We start from the raw sequence: 21289 nt of genomic DNA, 5'->3' as shown, positions 1-21289 counted from the left end.
ATTCCCCCCTCACGTGCTGCCTCACACGTCCTCTCATTCTCCCCTCACGTGCTGCCTCACGCGTCCTCTCATTCCCCCCTCACGTGCTGCCTCACGCGTCCTCTCATTCCCCCCTCACGTGCTGCCTCACGCGTCCTCTCATTCTCCCCTCACGTGCTGCCTCACGCGTCCTCTCATTCTCCCCTCACGTGCTGCCTCACGCGTCCTCTCATTCTCCCCTCACGTGCTGCCTCACACGTCCTCTCATTCTCCCCTCACGTGCTGCCTCACACGTCCTCTCATTCTCGCCTCACGCGTCCTCTCATTCTCCCCTCACGTGCTGCCTCACGCGTCCTCACATTCTGCCCTCACGTGCTGCCTCACGCGTCCTCTCATTCTCCCCTCACAGGCTGCCTCACAAGTCCTCTCATTCTCCCCTCATGTGCTGCCTCACACGTCCTCTCATTCTCCCCTCACGTGCTGCCTCACACGTCCTCTCATTCTCCCCTCACGTGCTGCCTCACACGTCCTCTCATTCTCCCCTCACAGGCTGCCTCACAAGTCCTCTCATTCTCCCCTCACGTGCTGCCTCACACGTCCTCTCATTCTCCCCTCACGTGCTGCCTCACACGTCCTCGAGTTTCTCCCCTCACGTGTTGCCTCACACGTCCTCTCATTCTCCCCTCACGTGCTGCCTCACACGTCCTCTCATTCTCCCCTCACGTGCTGCCTCACGCGTCCTCTCATTCTCCCCTCACGTGCTGCCTCACGCGTCCTCTCATTCTCCCCTCACGTGCTGCCTCACGCGTCCTCTCATTCTCCCCTCACGTGCTGCCTCACGCGTCCTCATGCGTCCTCTCATTCTCCCCTCACGTGCTGCCTCACGCGTCCTCTCATTCTCCCCTCACGTGCTGCCTCACGCGTCCTCTCATTCTCCCCTCACGTGCAGCCTCACACGTCCTCTCATTCTCCCCTCACGTGCAGCCTCACGCGTCCTCTCATTCTCCCCTCACGTGCTGCCTCACGCGTCCTCTCATTCTCCCCTCACGTGCTGCCTCACGCGTCCTCTCATTCTCCCCTCACGTGCTGCCTCACGCGTCCTCTCATTCTCCTGTCAGGTGCTGCCTCACATGTCCTCTCATTCTCCTGTCAGGTGCTGCCTCACGCGTCCTCTCATTCTCCCCTCACGTGCAGCCTCACGCGTCCTCTCATTCTCCCCTCACGTGCAGCCTCACGCGTCCTCTCATTCCCCCCTCACGTGCTGCCTCACGCGTCCTCTCATTCTCCCCTCACGTGCTGCCTCACGCGTCCTCTCATTCTCCCCTCACGTGCAGCCTCACACGTCCTCTCATTCTCCCCTCACGTGCAGCCTCACACGTCCTCTCATTCCCCCCTTACGTGCCGCCTCATGCGTCCTCTCATTCTCCCCTCACGTGCCGCCTCACACGTCCTCTCATTCTCCCCTCACGTGCTGCCTCACAAGTCCTCTCATTCTCCCCTCACGTGCTGCCTCACACGTCCTCTCATTCTCCCCTCACGTGCTGCCTCACACGTCCTCTCATTCTCCCCTCACGTGTTGCCTCACACATCCTCTCATTCTCCCCTCACGTGCTGCCTCACGCGTCCTCTCATTCTCCCCTCACGTGTCGCCTCACGCGTCCTCTCATTCTCCCCTCACGTGCTGCCTCACGCGTCCTCTCATTCTCCCCTCACGTGCTGCCTCACGCGTCCTCTCATTCTCCCCTCACGTGCTGCCTCACGCGTCCTCACATTCTCCCCTCACGTGCTGCCTCACACGTCTTCTCATTCTCCCCTCACGTGCTGCCTCACGCGTCCTCACATTCTCCCCTCACGTGCTGCCTCACACGTCTTCTCATTCTCCCCTCACGTGCTGCCTCACGCGTCCTCTCATTCTCCCCTCACGTGCTGCCTCACGCGTCCTCTCATTCTCCCCTCACGTGCTGCCTCACGCGTCCTCTCATTCTCCCCTCACGTGCTGCCTCACGCGTCCTCTCATTCTCCCCTCACGTGCTGCCTCACGCGTCCTCTCATTCTCCCCTCACGTGCTGCCTCACGCGTCCTCTCATTCTCCCCTCACGCGTCCTCTCATTCTCCCCTCACGTGCAGCCTCACGCGTCCTCTCATTCTCCCCTCACGTGCAGCCTCACAAGTCCTCACAAGTCCTCTCATTCTCCCCTCACGTGCTGCCTCACACGTCCTCTCATTCTCCCCTCACGTGCTGCCTCACACGTCCTCTCATTCTCCCCTCACGTGCTGCCTCACACGTCCTCTCATTCTCCCCTCACGTGCTGCCTCACACGTCCTCTCATTCTCCCCTCACAGGCTGCCTCACAAGTCCTCTCATTCTCCCCTCACGTGCTGCCTCACACGTCCTCTCATTCTCCCCTCACGTGCTGCCTCACACGTCCTCTCATTCTCCCCTCACGTGTTGCCTCACACATCCTCTCATTCTCCCCTCACGTGTTGCCTCACACATCCTCTCATTCTCCCCTCACGTGCTGCCTCACGCGTCCTCTCATTCTCCCTTCACGTGTCGCCTCACGCGTCCTCTCATTCTCCCCTCACGTGTCGCCTCACGCGTCCTCTCATTCTCCCCTCACGTGCTGCCTCACGCGTCCTCTCATTCTCCCCTCACGTGCTGCCTCACGCGTCCTCTCATTCTCCCCTCACGTGCTGCCTCACGCGTCCTCACATTCTCCCCTCACGTGCTGCCTCACGCGTCCTCACATTCTCCCCTCACGTGCTGCCTCACGCGTCCTCACATTCTCCCCTCACGTGCTGCCTCACACGTCCTCTCATTCTCCCCTCACGTGCTGCCTCACACGTCCTCTCATTCTCCCCTCACGTGCTGCCTCACACGTCCTCTCATTCTCCCCTCACGTGCTGCCTCACACGTCCTCTCATTCTCCCCTCACGTGCTGCCTCACACGTCCTCTCATTCTCCCCTCACGTGCTGCCTCACACGTCCTCTCATTCTCCCCTCACGTGCTGCCTCACACGTCCTCTCATTCTCCCCTCACGTGCTGCCTCACACGTCCTCTCATTCTCCCCTCACGTGCTGCCTCACACGTCCTCTCATTCTCCCCTCACGTGCTGCCTCACACGTCCTCTCATTCTCCCCTCACGTGCTGCCTCACACGTCCTCTCATTCTCCCCTCACGTGCTGCCTCACACGTCCTCTCATTCTCCCCTCACGTGCTGCCTCACGCGTCCTCTCATTCTCCCCTCACGTGCTGCCTCACGCGTCCTCTCATTCTCCCCTCACGTGCTGCCTCACACATCCTCTCATTCTCCTGTCAGGTGCTGCCTCACACGTCCTCTCATTCTTCCCTCACAGGTTGCCTCACACGTCCTCTCATTCTCCCCTCACGTGCTGCCTCACACATCCTCTCATTCTCCTGTCAGGTGCTGCCTCACACGTCCTCTCATTCTCCTGTCAGGTGCTGCCTCACACGTCCTCTCATTCTCCCCTCACATGCTGCCTCACACGTCCTCTCATTCTCCTGTCAGGTGCTGCCTCACACGTCCTCTGATTCTGCTCTCACAGGCTGCCTCACACGTCCTCTCATTCTCCCCTCACATGCTGCCTCACACATCCTCTCATTCTCCCCTCACATGCTGCCTCATACGTCCTCTCATTCTCCCCTCATAGGCTGCCTCACACGTCTTCTCATTCTCCCCTCACAGGCTGCCTCACACGTCTTCTCATTCTCCCCTCACAGGCTGCCTCACACGTCCTCTCATTCTCCCCTCACGTGCTGCCTCACACGTCCTCTCATTCTCCTGTCAGGTGCTGCCTCACGCGTCCTCTCATTCTCCCCTCACAGGCTGCCTCACACGTCCTCTCATTCTCCCCTCACAGGTTACCTCACACGTCCTCTCATTCTCCCCTCACAGGTTGCCACACACGTCCTCTCATTCTCCCCTCACGTTCTGCCTCACACGTCCTCTCATTCTCCCCTCACGTGCAGCCTCACACGTCCTCTCATTCTCCCCTCACAGGTTGCCTCACACGTCCTCTCATTCTCTCCTCACAGGTGCCTCACACGTCCTCTCATTCTCCCCTCACAGGCTGCCTCACACGTCCTCTCATTCTCCCCTCACAGGCTGCCTCACACGTCTTCTCATTCTCCCCTCACGTGCTGCCTCACACATCCTCTCATTCTCCTGTCAGGTGCTGCCTCACACGTCCTCTCATTCTTCCCTCACAGGTTGCCTCACACGTCCTCTCATTCTCCCCTCATGTGCTGCCTCACACATCCTCTCATTCTCCTGTCAGGTGCTGCCTCACACGTCCTCTCATTCTCCTGTCAGGTGCTGCCTCACACGTCCTCTCATTCTCCTGTCAGGTGCTGCCTCACACGTCCTCTCATTCTCCCCTCACATGCTGCCTCACACGTCCTCTCATTTTCCTGTCAGGTGCTGCCTCACACGTCCTCTGATTCTGCTCTCACAGGCTGCCTCAAACGTCCTCTCATTCTCCCCTCACAGGCTGCCTCACACGTCCTTTCATTCTCCCCTCACATGCTGCCTCACACATCCTCTCATTCTCCCCTCACATGCTGCCTCACACGTCCTCTCATTCTCCCCTCACAGGCTGCCTCACACGTCCTCTCATTCTCCCCTCATGTGCTGCCTCACACGTCCTCTCATTCTCCCCTCACAGGCTGCCTCACACGTCCTCCCAATCTCCCCTCACATGCTGCCTCACATGTCCTCTCATTCTCCCCTCAAGTGCTGCCTCACACGTCCTCTCATTCTCCTGTCAGGTGCAGCCTCACACGTCCTCTCATACTCCTGTCAGGTGCAGCCTCACACGTCCTCATTCTCCCCTCACAGGCTGCCTCACACGTCCTCTCATTCTCCCCTCACAGGCTGCCTCACACGTCCTCTCATTCTCCCCTCACAGGTTGCCTCACACGTCCTCTCATTCTCCCCTCACAGGTTGCCTCACACGTCCTCTCATTCTCCCCTCACGTTCTGCCTCACATGTCCTCTCATTCTCCCCTCACGTGCAGCCTCACACGTCCTCTCATTCTCCCCTCACAGGTTGCCTCACACGTCCTCTCATTCTCCCCTCACAGGCTGCCTCACATGTCCTCTCATTCTCTCCTCACAGGTGCCTCACACATCCTCTCATTCTCCCCTCACAGGCTGCCTCACACGTCTTCTCATTCTCCCCTCACAGGCTGCCTCACACGTCCTCTCATTCTCCTGTCAGGTGCTGCCTCACGCGTCCTCTCATTCTCCCCTCACAGGCTGCCTCACACGTCCTCTCATTCTCCCCTCACAGGTTGCCTCACACGTCCTCTCATTCTCCCCTCACAGGTTGCCTCACACGTCCTCTCATTCTCCCCTCACGTTCTGCCTCACACGTCCTCTCATTCTCCCCTCACGTGCAGCCTCACACGTCCTCTCATTCTCCCCTCACAGGTTGCCTCACACGTCCTCTCATTCTCTCCTCACAGGTGCCTCACACGTCCTCTCATTCTCCCCTCACAGGCTGCCTCACACGTCCTCTCATTCTCCCCTCACAGGCTGCCTCACACGTCTTCTCATTCTCCCCTCACGTGCTGCCTCACACATCCTCTCATTCTCCTGTCAGGTGCTGCCTCACGCGTCCTCTCATTCTCCCCTCACGTGCTGCCTCACACATCCTCTCATTCTCCTGTCAGGTGCTGCCTCACACGTCCTCTCATTCTTCCCTCACAGGTTGCCTCACACGTCCTCTCATTCTCTCCTCATGTGCTGCCTCACACATCCTCTCATTCTCCTGTCAGGTGCTGCCTCACACGTCCTCTCATTCTCCTGTCAGGTGCTGCCTCACACGTCCTCTCATTCTCCCCTCACATGCTGCCTCACACGTCCTCTCATTTTCCTGTCAGGTGCTGCCTCACACGTCCTCTGATTCTGCTCTCACAGGCTGCCTCAAACGTCCTCTCATTCTCCCCTCACAGGCTGCCTCACACGTCCTTTCATTCTCCCCTCACATGCTGCCTCACACATCCTCTCATTCTCCCCTCACATGCTGCCTCACACGTCCTCTCATTCTCCCCTCACAGGCTGCCTCACACGTCCTCTCATTCTCCCCTCATGTGCTGCCTCACACGTCCTCTCATTCTCCCCTCACAGGCTGCCTCACACGTCCTCCCAATCTCCCCTCACATGCTGCCTCACATGTCCTCTCATTCTCCCCTCAAGTGCTGCCTCACACGTCCTCTCATTCTCCTGTCAGGTGCAGCCTCACACGTCCTCTCATACTCCTGTCAGGTGCAGCCTCACACGTCCTCATTCTCCCCTCACAGGCTGCCTCACACGTCCTCTCATTCTCCCCTCACAGGCTGCCTCACACGTCCTCTCATTCTCTCCTCACAGGCTGCCTCACACGTCCTCTCATTCTCCCCTCACAGGTTGCCTCACACGTCCTCTCATTCTCCCCTCACAGGTTGCCTCACACGTCCTCTCATTCTCCCCTCACGTTCTGCCTCACACGTCCTCTCATTCTCCCCTCACGTGCAGCCTCACACGTCCTCTCATTCTCCCCTCACAGGTTGCCTCACACGTCCTCTCATTCTCCCCTCACAGGCTGCCTCACACGTCCTCTCATTCTCCCCTCACATGCTGCCTCACACGTCCTCTCATTCTCCCCTCACATGCTGCCTCATACGTCCTCTCATTCTCCCCTCACAGGCTGCCTCACACGTCTTCTCATTCTCCCCTCACAGGCTGCCTCACACGTCTTCTCATTCTCCCCTCACAGGCTGCCTCACACGTCCTCATTCTCCCCTCACGTGCTGCCTCACACGTCCTCTCATTCTCCTGTCAGGTGCTGCCTCACGTGTCCTCTCATTCTCCCCTCACAGGCTGCCTCACACATCCTCTCATTCTCCCCTCACAGGTTGCCTCACACGTCCTCTCATTCTCCCCTCACAGGTTGCCTCACACGTCCTCTCATTCTCCCCTCACGTTCTGCCTCACAAGTCCTCTCATTCTCCCCTCACGTGCAGCCTCACACGTCCTCTCATTCTCCCCTCACAGGTTGCCTCACACGTCCTCTCATTCTCCCCTCACAGGCTGCCTCACACGTCCTCTCATTCTCTCCTCACAGGTGCCTCACACGTCCTCTCATTCTCCCCTCACAGGCTGCCTCACACGTCCTCTCATTCTCCCCTCACAGGCTGCCTCACACGTCCTCTCATTCTCCCCTCACGTGCTGCCTCACACATCCTCTCATTCTCCTGTCAGGTGCTGCCTCACGCGTCCTCTCATTCTCCCCTCACGTGCTGCCTCACACATCCTCTCATTCTCCTGTCAGGTGCTGCCTCACACGTCCTCTCATTCTTCCCTCACAGGTTGCCTCACACGTCCTCTCATTCTCCCCTCATGTGCTGCCTCACACATCCTCTCATTCTCCTGTCAGGTGCTGCCACACACGTCCTCTCATTCTCCTGTCAGGTGCTGCCTCACACGTCCTCTCATTCTCCCCTCACATGCTGCCTCACACGTCCTCTCATTTTCCTGTCAGGTGCTGCCTCACACGTCCTCTGATTCTGCTCTCACAGGCTGCCTCAAACGTCATCTCATTCTCCCCTCACAGGCTGCCTCACACGTCCTTTCATTCTCCCCTCACATGCTGCCTCACACATCCTCTCATTCTCCCCTCACATGCTGCCTCACACGTCCTCTCATTCTCCCCTCACAGGCTGCCTCACACGTCCTCTCATTCTCCCCTCATGTGCTGCCTCACACGTCCTCTCATTCTCCCCTCACAGGCTGCCTCACACGTCCTCCCAATCTCCCCTCACATGCTGCCTCACATGTCCTCTCATTCTCCCCTCACGTGCTGCCTCACACGTCCTCTCATTCTCCTGTCAGGTGCTGCCTCACACGTCCTCTCATACTCCTGTCAGGTGCAGCCTCACACGTCCTCATTCTCCCCTCACAGGCTGCCTCACACGTCCTCTCATTCTCCCCTCACAGGCTGCCTCACACGTCCTCTCATTCTCCCCTCACAGGCTGCCTCACACGTCCTCTCATTCTCCCCTCACAGACTGCCTCACACGTCCTCTCATTCTCCCCTCACAGGTTGCCTCACACGTCCTCTCATTCTCCCCTCACGTTCTGCCTCACACGTCCTCTCATTCTCCCCTCACGTGCAGCCTCACACGTCCTCTCATTCTCCCCTCACAGGCTGCCTCACACGTCCTCTCATTCTCCCCTCACAGGCTGCCTTCACACGTCCTCTCATTCTCCCCTCACAGGCTGCCTCACACGTCCTCTCATTCTCCCCTCACAGGCTGCCTCACACGTCCTCTCATTCTCCCCTCACAGGCTGCCTCACACGTCCTCTCATTCTCCCCTCACAGGCTGCCTCACACGTCCTCTCATTCTCCCCTCACGTGCTGCCTCACACATCCTCTCATTCTCCTGTCAGGTGCTGCCTCACACGTCCTCTCATTCTTCCCTCACAGGTTGCCTCACACATCCTCTCATTCTCCCCTCACGTGCAGCCTCACACATCCTCTCATTCTCCTGTCAGGTGCTGCCTCACACGTCCTCTCATTCTCCTGTCAGGTGCTGCCTCACACGTCCTCTCATTCTCCCCTCACATGCTGCCTCACACGTCCTCTCATTCTCCCCTCACGTGCTGCCTCACACGTCCTCTCATTCTCCCCTCACGTGCTGCCTCACACGTCCTCTCATTCTCCTGTCAGGTGCTGCCTCACACGTCCTCTCATTCTCCCCTCACGTGCTGCCTCATACATCCTCTCATTCTCCTGTCAGGTGCTGCCTCACACGTCCTCTCATTCTTCCCTCACAGGTTGCCTCACACGTCCTCTCATTCTCCCCTCACGTGCTGCCTCACACATCCTCTCATTCTCCTGTCAGGTGCTGCCTCACACGTCCTCTCATTCTCCTGTCAGGTGCTGCCTCACACGTCCTCTCATTCTCCCCTCACATGCTGCCTCACACGTCCTCTCATTCTCCTGTCAGGTGCTGCCTCACACGTCCTCTGATTCTGCTCTCACAGGCTGCCTCAAACGTCCTCTTATTCTCCCCTCACAGGCTGCCTCACACGTCCTCTCATTCTCCCCTCACATGCTGCCTCACACATCCTCTCATTCTCCCCTCACATGCTGCCTCACACGTCCTCTCATTCTCCCCTCACAGGCTGCCTCACACGTCCTCTCATTCTCCCCTCACAGGCTGCCTCACACGTCTTCTCATTCTCCCCTCACAGGCTGCCTCACACGTCTTCTCATTCTCCCCTCACAGGCTGCCTCACACGTCCTCTCATTCTCCCCTCACGTGCTGCCTCACACGTCCTCTCATTCTCCTGTCAGGTGCTGCCTCACGCGTCCTCTCATTCTCCTGTCAGGTGCTGCCTCACGCGTCCTCATTCTCCCCTCACGTGCTGCCTCACACATCCTCTCATTCTCCTGTCAGGTGCTGCCTCACACGTCCTCTCATTCTTCCCTCACAGGTTGCCTCACACGTCCTCTCATTCTCCCCTCATGTGCTGCCTCACACATCCTCTCATTCTCCTGTCAGGTGCTGCCTCACACGTCCTCTCATTCTCCTGTCAGGTGCTGCCTCACACGTCCTCTCATTCTCCCCTCACATGCTGCCTCAGACGTCCTCTCATTTTCCTGTCAGGTGCTGCCTCACACGTCCTCTGATTCTGCTCTCACAGGCTGCCTCAAACGTCCTCTCATACTCCCCTCACAGGCTGCCTCACACGTCCTCTCATTCTCCCCTCACATGCTGCCTCACACATCCTCTCATTCTCCCCTCACATGCTGCCTCACACGTCCTCTCATTCTCCCCTCACAGGCTGCCTCACACGTCCTCTCATTCTCCCCTCACGTGCTGCCTCACACGTCCTCTCATTCTCCCCTCACATGCTGCCTCACACCTCCTCTCATTCTCCTGTCAGGTGCTTCCTCACACGTCCTCTCTTTCTGCTCTCACAGGCTGCCTTAAACGTCCTCTCATTCTCCCCTCACAGGCTGCCTCACACGTCCTCTCATTCTCCCCTCACGTGCTGCCTCACACGTCCTCTCATTCTCCCCTCACATGGTGCCTCACACGTCCTCTCATTCTCCTGTCAGGTGCTGCCTCACACGTCCTCTCATTCTGCTCTCACAGGCTGCCTCAAACGTCCTCTTATTCTCCCCTCACAGGCTGCCTCACACGTCCTCTCATTCTCCCCTCACATGCTGCATCACACATCCTCTCATTCTCCCCTCACATGCTGCCTCACACATCCTCTCATTCTCCCCTCACAGGCTGCCTCACACGTCCTCTCATTCTGCTCTCACAGGCTGCCTCAAACGTCCTCTTATTCTCCCCTCACAGGCTGCCTCACACGTCCTCTCATTCTCCCCTCACATGCTGCATCACACGTCCTCTCATTCTCCCCTCACATGCTGCCTCACACGTCCTCTCATTCTCCCCTCACATGCTGCCTCACACGTCCTCTCATTCTCCCCTCACAGGCTGCCTCACACGTCCTCTCATTCTCCCCTGACATGCTGCCTCACACGTCCTCTCATTGCCGCCTCACTCTGCTCCTGCCTGAGACATAATCCTGTCTGCCCTCTTACCTCCTGTTGGTTGAAGAGAAGTAAGATGAACATCTGTACAGAGGACACATGAAGAGTCAGGGCCCCATACTGCAGCTCAGCATTTCCTAACCACGTCCACTGTAAGCGTCGGAGCTGAGTGATGTCCAGACCCACAGAAGATTGACCTGCAGTATACACAAATACTATATGACACAAAGCAGCCTGCAGTATACACAAATACTATATGACACAAAGCAGCCTGCAGTATACACAAATACTATATGACACAAAGCAGCCTGCAGTATACGCAAATACTATATGACACAAAGCAGCCTGCAGTATACACAGACAAGACGACTCACACAAGCCTGCAGTATACACAGACAACAAGACTCACACAAGCCTGCAGTATACACAGACAACAAGACTCACACAAGCCTGCAGTATACACAAAAGTATCATCTCTGCACTATGGTGCATCTCCAGGAACATCTCAAATAAACTCAGCATTAAATGCAATTTCCAGATGCTCATGCCGTATATTATAACTCACACTTAATAAAATGCATCCAGTAATTCTTATGGTATAAACACAAATGTACTTAAGTGCTTCAGTAATTTAAAAACATGACTGCGTGTGATATATAACGCTGTGCGACTAGAAGCCCTGCAAAGTATGTAGCATAATCTGACGTGCGGTTATGATCAAATCATAAACTGCATCATATCATCAAAAAACGCGGCTTAGGATATAGTGTCTAAATGCAAATAATAAAAAACACTAACTCATTTATAAGTGGACATGGGGATACTCACTCTTTGAATAGAAGTTGGAGAATTTTTGCAGGGAACCACAGAGGGTTTCTGGGAAATATTTGCTGGGATCCTCCATATAGCAGAGAGGAGAAACCGCCCAGCACCGGGGGGAAAGAACCGAAACTTGCACCTCAGAATCCTCTGGCTCCTCTATGGTCACAGAGTCGTCCTCTGGCACCTGCAGAACGGAGGCAAAGAAAAAACTGAGGTATGAGTGAGGTGAGAGGGGTTTTATATGTTTGTGGGGTTTTGGGAAAATTTTCCTCCTCCTGGTAGGAATGTATATACCATATGTAACAGGTCGTGGACACTAAACACCAAAAAAAAAGTCGAGATTCAAAGCAAATCATACAGAACGATAGTTGGGGTTTATAGTCACCACAAAGCCTAGAAAGAGCATGACGTCAATGACAAAGCCAAACTCAAGTGGATAAAAAGGTAGACAAAATAATTCATGTGCAATCTATTGTTATCAAAGTCAGGGTTTCACGTGTGTAGCTTAGATCTGCTGAAAAAAAACTTAAATTATGCTTACCTGATCATTTTCTTTTCTTCAGATGGAAAGAGTCCACAGCTGCATTCATTACTTGTGGGAAATAAGAACCTGGCCACCAGGAGGAGGCAGAGACACTCCAGCCAAAGGCTTAAATACCTCTCCCATTTCCCTCATCCCCCAGTCATTCTGCCCAGGAACAAGGAACAGTAGAAGAAATATCAGGGTGAAAAGGTGCCAGAAGAACAAAAATAACACACGCCCCAAAGAAAAAACACAGCCGGGGAGCTGTGGACTCTTTCCATCTGAAGAAAAGAAAATGATCAGGTAAGCATAATTTAAGTCTTTCTTCGGAAATGGAAAGAGTCCACAGCTGCATTCATTACTTTTGGGAAAACAATATCCAAGCTATAGAGGACACTGAATGCAAAAACGTGTGGGTACAAGAGGCGGCTCATTCTGAGGGCACCAGGCCTGACAACCCCTACCCAACAAAATCCCGCTTCGTCCGAAGCCGAGAACAACTTTGAAAAAAAGGAAAAGGCCCAAGGACACTGACCCGCAGATAGTCCACAGCCTTGCTAAAGACCGCAGGAACTAGACTCGACTGAGCCTCCAAGAGACAACGTCGCCAGCAGTCGGTCTCCAAACCACACACCCCTTACTAAAGAAAGGGAACAAACTACTGTATTCTTCCACAAAGAAGAAAGGGCACAGAGAAAACATGATTGTAGTTATAAAGCGCGGCTAATCCCCTTAAGAGACTCAAGGCGCTGCTCATTTTATCAACCTCGAAAGAAGGAAAGGCTGAGTAGACCTCGCTGGGGATCGAACTTGCAACCCTCGGTTTGCTACAGTGCAGAGTAGCCACAGTGCATTAGTATGCTGAGCTTGCTTCCAGCTAGCATAAGGAACTCCAGAAAAAACCCTAATACGGGCACAACGAGTCCTAAATAAAAACACAGAGCAAAAATAAAAAATGGGTCAGACTAACAGAGACCCAACCAGTCTCATAGAAACAAGGGGATGCAACGCCCAGACCCCAGAAATACAGAAACCACGGGATAAGGCCGAGAGTCTGAAACAGAGAGGATCTTCCCCCTAACACAGTGCAACCGCACTCTAGAAGGCAACTGAAGACGAAGGTCCCCAAGTCGCAAAAAGGTATCTCAGAATACCGAAATATTCAGAACGAAACCTTGTGCAGCAAGCTCAGATAGGTCTGACGAACAACACCTGAAGCAAAAACACTGCATGCTGGACTTCCGGTGGGCGGGCGACCTGACTAGCCGCAAGATAGAGGAGCTCCGCTATACCTCTCGCCTGAAAACCCCAGCAGTCGGTAATTGACCCCGATCATTAGCAGGTGACCACCGCACCCTGCCTGGCACCCCATATTGCAGGAGCCCCCAAGAACGGCTCCCCCATCGGCAGTTTACCATCTATTACGAAGAGCCGCGATTCAGAGCGGCAGAAGACAAAGGGCAATATCAGCGCCCTTCCGACCGGGCAATAGAGACTCTGACCTACATTGCCCAATGCAACAAGTCACACAAGAGAGACGGACCACGCCGCAACAGCAGGGTAAGAAAGTGACACAAGCATTACTTTTTGGCGCGGGTGCCATCTTGCCCCTACTCAGACACGCAGCTACAATCCTCTTCCCTGCTGTGCGGTCTGGAACCTGCATCAACCACTCAGAGCAAAAACTAAAGGTAGAGAACTGAGGACTTTCTAACATTGACATTAAGCCAGTGAGTGTGGAGAGAAGGGCTTTATAAAAGCACAACTGAGGACGCTTCCCTTACTTTTAAGGCAGACCTGGCTGAACCTTGCCATTACTGGGCAGCCGTTTCTGAGGTGACAGGAATAGCAACATTCTCCTATACCTCATCATAGTCACTAGTACCGCAATAACCACCCTGCTGGTACATATCACACACCCAGCATCTAACTTTTGAGACAACCTGCACTGATAACACAGCCTACTGTTTCCAGTCACGTTGCTCAATGCCACACTGCTCCCATCACCTATATTAAAGCAGCAAGGCACAGGACTGGGCCATTATCATCACACCTTTCAGTTACTGACCCTCACTGAAACACTTCACCAGAAGTGCAGAGGAGACAGAGTTACACCGGAGCTCGACAACTAGAAGTCTTATTCTTGCTCAGCTTCCTGCAGAGGGTCAGTTGCAGCTATACACAGGCAGGGCACTACCTAAACAGCACTACTTATGAAAGTCGACAAATACTTTAAAGTGTCAACATCACTGGCCATACCCATTATGGCCGGAAAACAAAAGACATCAGAAAGGGGTAGGAAACAGGCCGCTGAAACCCACCCAGAGCCTATCTCCCCTATCCAGAGGGATGTTAATGCTGAACCAGCTCCTGATTTACTACGAGACCTAAAGGCCTTCTTTCTCCCTAAAATGGAGACGCTACAAGCGGGAATTGACACCCTTACTACTGAAATCCGTCAATATTCTACAAAACTGCAACATGCGGAGCAAAGGATCTCTGATGTAGAGGACTCACAGCAAACATCTACAATTGCCCTGCAACGCATGGAACGCCACAATTCACTTCTACAGGACAAATTAGATGATCTTGAAAACCGGTCCCGCCGCAATAATCTAAGGATTGTAGGGGTCCCTGAGTCGGTTAAAAATAAAGATCTCATAGAATTTACCGCATATACTCTTCCCAAATTGCTCAAGATGGATCAAGAGACGATGCCGTTAGATGTTGAGAGGGCACACAGACTATTCCCAGAACAGTCGCCTGCTAAACCCAACCAGAGACCAAGACAAGTTATCTTCAAGCTACTCAGATACCAGGAGAAGCTGGCGCTTTTAAAAGCATACAGATCTCAACCTGACCTAGCATACGAAGGACACAAGCTTTTGATTTTCCAGGACTTTTCTGCAGAGGTGGCAAGACGGAGAAAGGAGTTTGCCCCCCTCTGCTCTAAGCTGCATGCTATGGGCCGACAGGCTTCACTTCTCTACCCTGCCAAGCTGAGGCTGATGACACCTACAGGCCCCAAGTTTTTCCTGAACCCGCAAAAGCTTCAAGAATTCCTGGACGCTGAACCTCACAATGGCGAGGGTTGAGAGACAGGCTTAGAGCATAAGCGATTCTCTATCCCACCTACTTGCTAAAATGAGAGCTAGGTCCCAGAGACTGTCACCAATGTTTAAAAGAAGGGCTAAGTACCTGCTCTCTTGTGTTTCAGTTTGTGTTCCAGTTTCAGTTTCTGTTACTGTTCTTAATCTTACTTTGTTATTTCAGCCCCTTAGGGACTTACTGGCTAGAACCTTTTCCCCCCATGTGCCCTACTCCATCTGTCTGGCTCTGTGCTTGTCCCTCCCTCACCCCTCCCATTTCCCTTTCCACTCTACTGAATACCATGTTGCCGTTTTCTCATATTTGTTCAATTTTATCTTAATAGGTTCTTGGAGGAGCACCCGGATTCCGCCCAGTTGCCTGACTCCAGAAACACCGGTCCGTAAGTCACTGATACCTCAGACATATAAGCTTGAGTTATCCACACCCACCTGTACACTCCTGTGTGAACTCAACATAACAATTACTGACCTTTACCTAACAGACCAGAAACGGTATAGACCTATAGACCTCACACCCACCACAAACCTCTTACCACATACATCCCTTCCCTCCCAACACTATGGCATGCCCCCTTAGAGTAGTGTCCTGGAACGTGGGAGGCATAACCTCTCCGGCCAAACGCAGTATTATACTGCAACATCTCAAACGTCTTCACACAGATCTTGCCCTCCTGCAAGAGACACACCTCACGGGAACAGAGCATGAGAAACTAAGGTGCAGATGGGTAGACCAGGTATACTATACTCCTACTGAAGGGTGCAAGAGAGGAGTAGCCATCTTGGTCCGCAAAGGCCTGTCGGTCCAAATTAACCCCATCACAGTAGACCCAAAAGGTAGATACATCATAGCCGGCCTGCAGCTAGATAACCAATCATACATCATATGCAACATCTACGGACCCAACCAATTTAGACCACAATTTTGGCACTCCTTACAATCCTCTCTAGCTTTACATGCAGATAAGCCATTAATTCTGGGGGGCGACTTTAATCTGGCCCAGGACTTGCCATTGGATCGCAGAACTGACACACACACAGAAAAAAGAGAAAACACATGCTAGGAAGCGGAAAAACGAAACAGCAGTCATGACTAATTTTAAAACATCCCTAAATCTCATTGATCTATGGCGTTCACGCCACCCGACCAGGAGGGACTTTACATGTGCCTCTAAAACACATGGGACGCTTTCACGCATTGACTACTTTCTATGCTCTAAACAACTACACACACAGATCCCGCAGACCGACATCTCAGACATCATAATCTCAGATCACGCGCCCATATGGTTGCAACTTGGACCCTGGACTCACACCCCCACACAGGGGAACTGGAGATTCCCTACCTATCTTTATCATAACATCGAGTTTAGAAAACACGTAAAATCCCAGTGGGAGGAATACCACAAATTTAATGCCCAGCATCTTAATAATCCGGGTATCTTTTGGGGAGCATCCAAGGCAGTTATGAGGGGACAAATCACTAGCTTCACCGCCCACTATAACGCTAAAAGGAAAAAGGTGGAAACTACAACCACCGCGGAAGTAACAGCCGCATACAATCAGTACCTAACTCATCCCTCCCTCCAAAATAGAAACAAATTCTATGAGAAAAAGAAATTAAGAGAGGATGCTCTATCCCAACAAGATCATCTTTTCCAGACACATAGAAAGGGCCGATTTTATAGGTTTGGCGACAAACCCGGAAGACTGCTGGCCAATGTAGTTAAGCTGGCTAACCCCAAATCTATTATTCCTGCCATCCACAAACAAGGGGTACTTCACTCAGACACCAAATCAATCACAACAGAATTTCTTAACTTCTATTCCACACTCTACTCTGCACAACCATGCACAAAGAATGACAGAGATCGTTTCTGGGATCAACTTAACCCTTCCTCCCTGAGTTCAGAACAACTAGAACACCTCAATGCCCCTATCCTGGTGTCGGAAGTCCTGAAAGCCATTAAAGTAGCCAAACTAGGTAAAACCCCAGGCCCTGACAAGATACCAATTGAATATTACAAGCTTTTGCAAGCAGAATTAAGCCCTTTACTGGCCCAAACATTTACAGCTTACTTAAAAGGCACAGCAATTCCCCCAACCGACTTCACAGATGCCCTGATGTGCTTAATTCCAAAACAAGATAGAGACCCAACGCTCCCTGCCTCTTATAGGCCTATAGCGCTCTTGAACAATGAGTATAAGCTCTTCACAGCCATACTGGCGACCAGGTTGGCTGGTGTATTAGGCACAGTTATCCACAAGGATCAGACAGGCTTTATGAAGCACCGTTCCTCAGTTACCAACATACGCAAGACATTAGCACTTATAGACTACTACTGGCAGGGAAGGAATAGTGACCAGAACAAAGCTGAAGCACTCCCAGAAGCGTGCCTCCTCTCTGTCGACGCGGAAAAAGCGTTCGACAGGGTGGAATGGGACCACCTATCGACCACTCTAGAAAAATTCGGCATTAAGGGTGACTTTCACAACCTCATACAAACATTATATCATAATCCGTGCACCTCCATAATAGTAAACGGTGAAGTATCCCAGCCTTTCTCCCTCAGAAGAGGTACCCGACAGGGATGCCCATTATCACCCCTCCTGTTCAACCTAGCCATAGAGCCCCTAGCCATATACATAAGAAACAAGCTACCAGCAATCAAAGTAGGAAATCATCCTATGCATTTGTCTCTATATGCTGACGACTTGCTCCTATACGTCATTAACCCAAGCACCACCATACCCAGACTGGTCTCCATTTTCCAACAGTTCGGAGTCATTTCAGGATACAAGGTAAACCTGGACAAATTGGAGCTGACATACCTCACTAACCCTCATCACCTACACATACCGCACTTAAAATTACTGACGGTTCTTTTAAATATCTGGGCATACATCTCCACGTTAATCCACACTTAATTTACAAATTGAACATCCCCCCAGTGATTGCGCAGATACGCACGTTACTGACGAGCTGGGCCAAATTGCCAATTTCCCTATCAGGTCGGGCAAGCCTTGTCAAAATGATGTCAATGCCCAAACTGCTATACCCCCTGCAATTGCTCCCTCTATTGCTCACGAAGCAGGACCTGAAGAATATCACCAGCGCTTTCAGCGATTTCGTATGGAACTCAAGAAAACATAGAATCAGTAGAGCAAAACTTGCCCTACCAACTAGTAAAGGGGGATTGAGACTCCCAAATGTGGAGTGGTATAACTGGGCGACACTAGCTAAGCTGGTCTTTAACTGGCTGGCACGCACATCGATTTTTAATGATGAAAAAGCTTGAGAAATCCCTTGCCCACCCACTTCACTTAGCTTTCTTACCCCACACTCCCCTCCATGCCCTTCCTGCCCAAATCAAAGACAACATCCTATTTAAAGGCCCGCTCAGAGCATGGGCAAAGCTGTGTAAGTGGTGGAAGCTCCCTAACAAAATTACCAAACATCTCCCTTTACAGGGCAATCCGGCTTTTCTCCCAGGCATGACCACGCAAATTTTTGCCTTGTGGGAGGAGAAAGGTTTACACACAGTTGCAAAATTAATAGACCCACTTACTGACAAACCATTTTCGTTGGCACATCTACAGGATAAATTTGGCCTTCCTAGACACAGTACATTCGCATACCTCCAATCCATACATTATGTCCGTAAGCTGATGTCTGAGGGACTCAGTAGCAGAAGCAACTCACCAATTGACAATATCTGTGCCCTAACTAAGCAAGGATCACACTCTATTTCATACATTTACAGCTTAATCATGGAAAACAAATCCGCTGAGACATTACAACAATTAAGCGTCAAATGGAAACGCAACACTGATCTTGACGTTAGTGAGGACACTATCTCAAATAGCTTCCAACTCGTAGCCAGTAGCACACTAGCAATGCACTATAGGGAGATGCATCTTAAATTTATTCACCTGAGCTATATCACCCCCCAATTGAGAGCCAAATGGGTCCGGGGTGCACTGGACACGTGTCCCAAATGCTCCTCATCTAAACCAGACATTACACACTTGTTCTGGAGCTGCCCTAAAATAGCTCAATACTGGAGTAAGATCCAGTTCTGGTTGAACAGGAAATGCGGTGTAATGCCCGCCCTCTCAGCTTGGGACACTTTCTTTCTTAGGGGACATGCACAGAGTACCCCGCAGGACCGCTTCCTGAATACTGCCATTCTCATTGCTAGAAAGCTTATACTAACACACTGGGTCTCCAGCAAACCACCGCACATCACACAATTCACTAACCTTCTACACACACAACTATTGATTGAACAGGCAGATGTCAAGGGAGACCTAGAGAGAAGAATCAAAGCCTTCTTTACAAAATGGGAACCATACTTATTGTCTCTACCTGTCAGCAGTTATACACAGATAATGTCACCTTTTGCTGATAGCACGTTTATTTTGACAGAAGGACTAAGAGGCAACCAACCTGCGAGACATCTTAGTGACCTCTGACGATACTCGTCATCTCATTCTCCCTTTCCCTCCTTCCCTCCCTCCTCCTCTGTTCTTCCACTACTGATGACACGGATACACGAAAGAGTTTCCCTTCACCACCCCTCCTTTACCTCTTACCCCTCTCTACCCTCCCTTCCTCACCGTCCTTCTAAGTCACCCTCACCCCCCCCTCTCTCTTCCCCTCCCTCTCCCCACCCTTCCACCCCCTTTTAACTGCTACCCCCCCTCCCTTTCCCACCACCAGTTATGTTGCCCCCCAAACCCCTCTCTTTTTCCATCCCCTTTCCCCCCCCCTTCCGGATTACCTAGAAAAATTAAAAAAGCTACCTAGACGGGCGCTAACCGCTCTGGGAACACACTAAATTCTCAATAACCTCATTATTCGCATGATGTAAGTTTCCTTTCAAGATATCACTTTATGTAAGTTATGTTATTTTCTTTTTACTTCATGTACACTGTTTTACTCCTTGTTGTGGTGTACCCGTCTGGGTCCCCACTAAATAAAGATATAAAAAAAAAAATTACTCTGAAAGCAGCTGAAGATAGGGTCCTTCATATTGCTAAGTATCTACGTAGAGAGACCAAATTCCAACAGGTGGAACAAAGCAGCAGATGCTGCCACCTGATCCCACCTCCTACACACAGGGCAGGACAAGGACCCTCCAGAGAGAGGAAACCCCAACTCATAAGGAAGATAAAGTATCTCCTCCAAAGGGAAGGGCACAGATAAGAACAGCATACATGTTCACAAGATATGAAGCCATAGTATGATCAAAACACAAACCGAATGAAAAATCATCCTGTTGACCAAACAGAGAAAGAATCTCCCCATAGAGGAGCACACTCCGTCCAAAGGACAAGTCAGGCCTTAAAGTTTATAACCAGTACCCGAAGGTGGATGAGAACTCTGTTTGCTAGCCCCTATGTTGCAACATAGGGTCCCTGAAAAAAACAGGGTCGTCCCGAACCAGTACATTGAATCATAAGTCTCCAGACATCCAAGAAGTATCCAAGACAAGAACTTCAGACCCGGGACCCAGAATCATCCTAAAAAAAACACAAGATACCCCGTCTGAAGCAATCAGACCTCACAGGGGATGAGAACCGGGAAACCTGGAGAACGGGTACAGGACTCACTCGTAATTCCTAGCCCAAAGGGAAGAGAACACCCTTAACCGGAGGTCAAACCCCCCCCCCACCTAGCAAGGTACTAGGCTGTGACAAAGTCACACTAATAACTAAATAAGCATAATTCACAGATGCGTGAGTTATGTCAGAAACGTATGCTTCTTTGCACTGATTTGAATTATAGGTCGTAATGTAATGCTATTAGAAGATAAAAAATAACTTTTAATAATATTTATTTAAGAGACAGCTTATATTTTGTGGTATTCTGCTGCCCTCACACAAAATTAAAAACACTTCTCCTTTAGATGGATTTTTAATTTTAAATAAACTTTATGGTGGTGTCAGGAAAGGATCTATTGTGTTTCAATTTTGTATTTACTTATTTGTTAATGTTGTGCTTATTCAATATTGATTTCTGTTAGCCTTATTTATGGCTTGTTTTTGTACAACTTTGTTGTCGATATCATACTGTTTGGTTAAGGTAATACCACATATAGTATTACTTTGAATTCATTTCTAGATCTCTCTACTACTTATAGTGTCCTCTTGGCAGAAAAAATATATTAGTATTCTGGCTAATCAAGCAGTGCTGTTGTGGCTTAGGTTTTTCATAACTACTAGAGGTATTAGAGGTAAATCATGGATTGGATATCTATAGGGAATAGCTCGCAGTA

General features: G+C 51.7%; 1 protein-coding gene across 1 annotated transcript in view; it reads right to left on the bottom strand.

The window, feature by feature from the left end:
- The window catches only part of CUL9 (cullin 9), a gene marked incomplete in the record, with an annotated part of 1346550 nt that overhangs the window by 481598 nt on the left and 843663 nt on the right, over positions 1-21289 (bottom strand). Inside the window, 2 exon segments of the mRNA XM_053712774.1 lie at positions 10608-10753; positions 11385-11562. Coding sequence (XP_053568749.1) covers positions 10608-10753; positions 11385-11562 — 324 coding nt within the window.

Source organism: Bombina bombina, chromosome 4, assembly GCF_027579735.1.
Source record: "Bombina bombina isolate aBomBom1 chromosome 4, aBomBom1.pri, whole genome shotgun sequence".
Taxonomy (NCBI): domain Eukaryota; kingdom Metazoa; phylum Chordata; class Amphibia; order Anura; family Bombinatoridae; genus Bombina; species Bombina bombina.
This window is presented reverse-complemented; position numbering and strand designations above follow the sequence as displayed.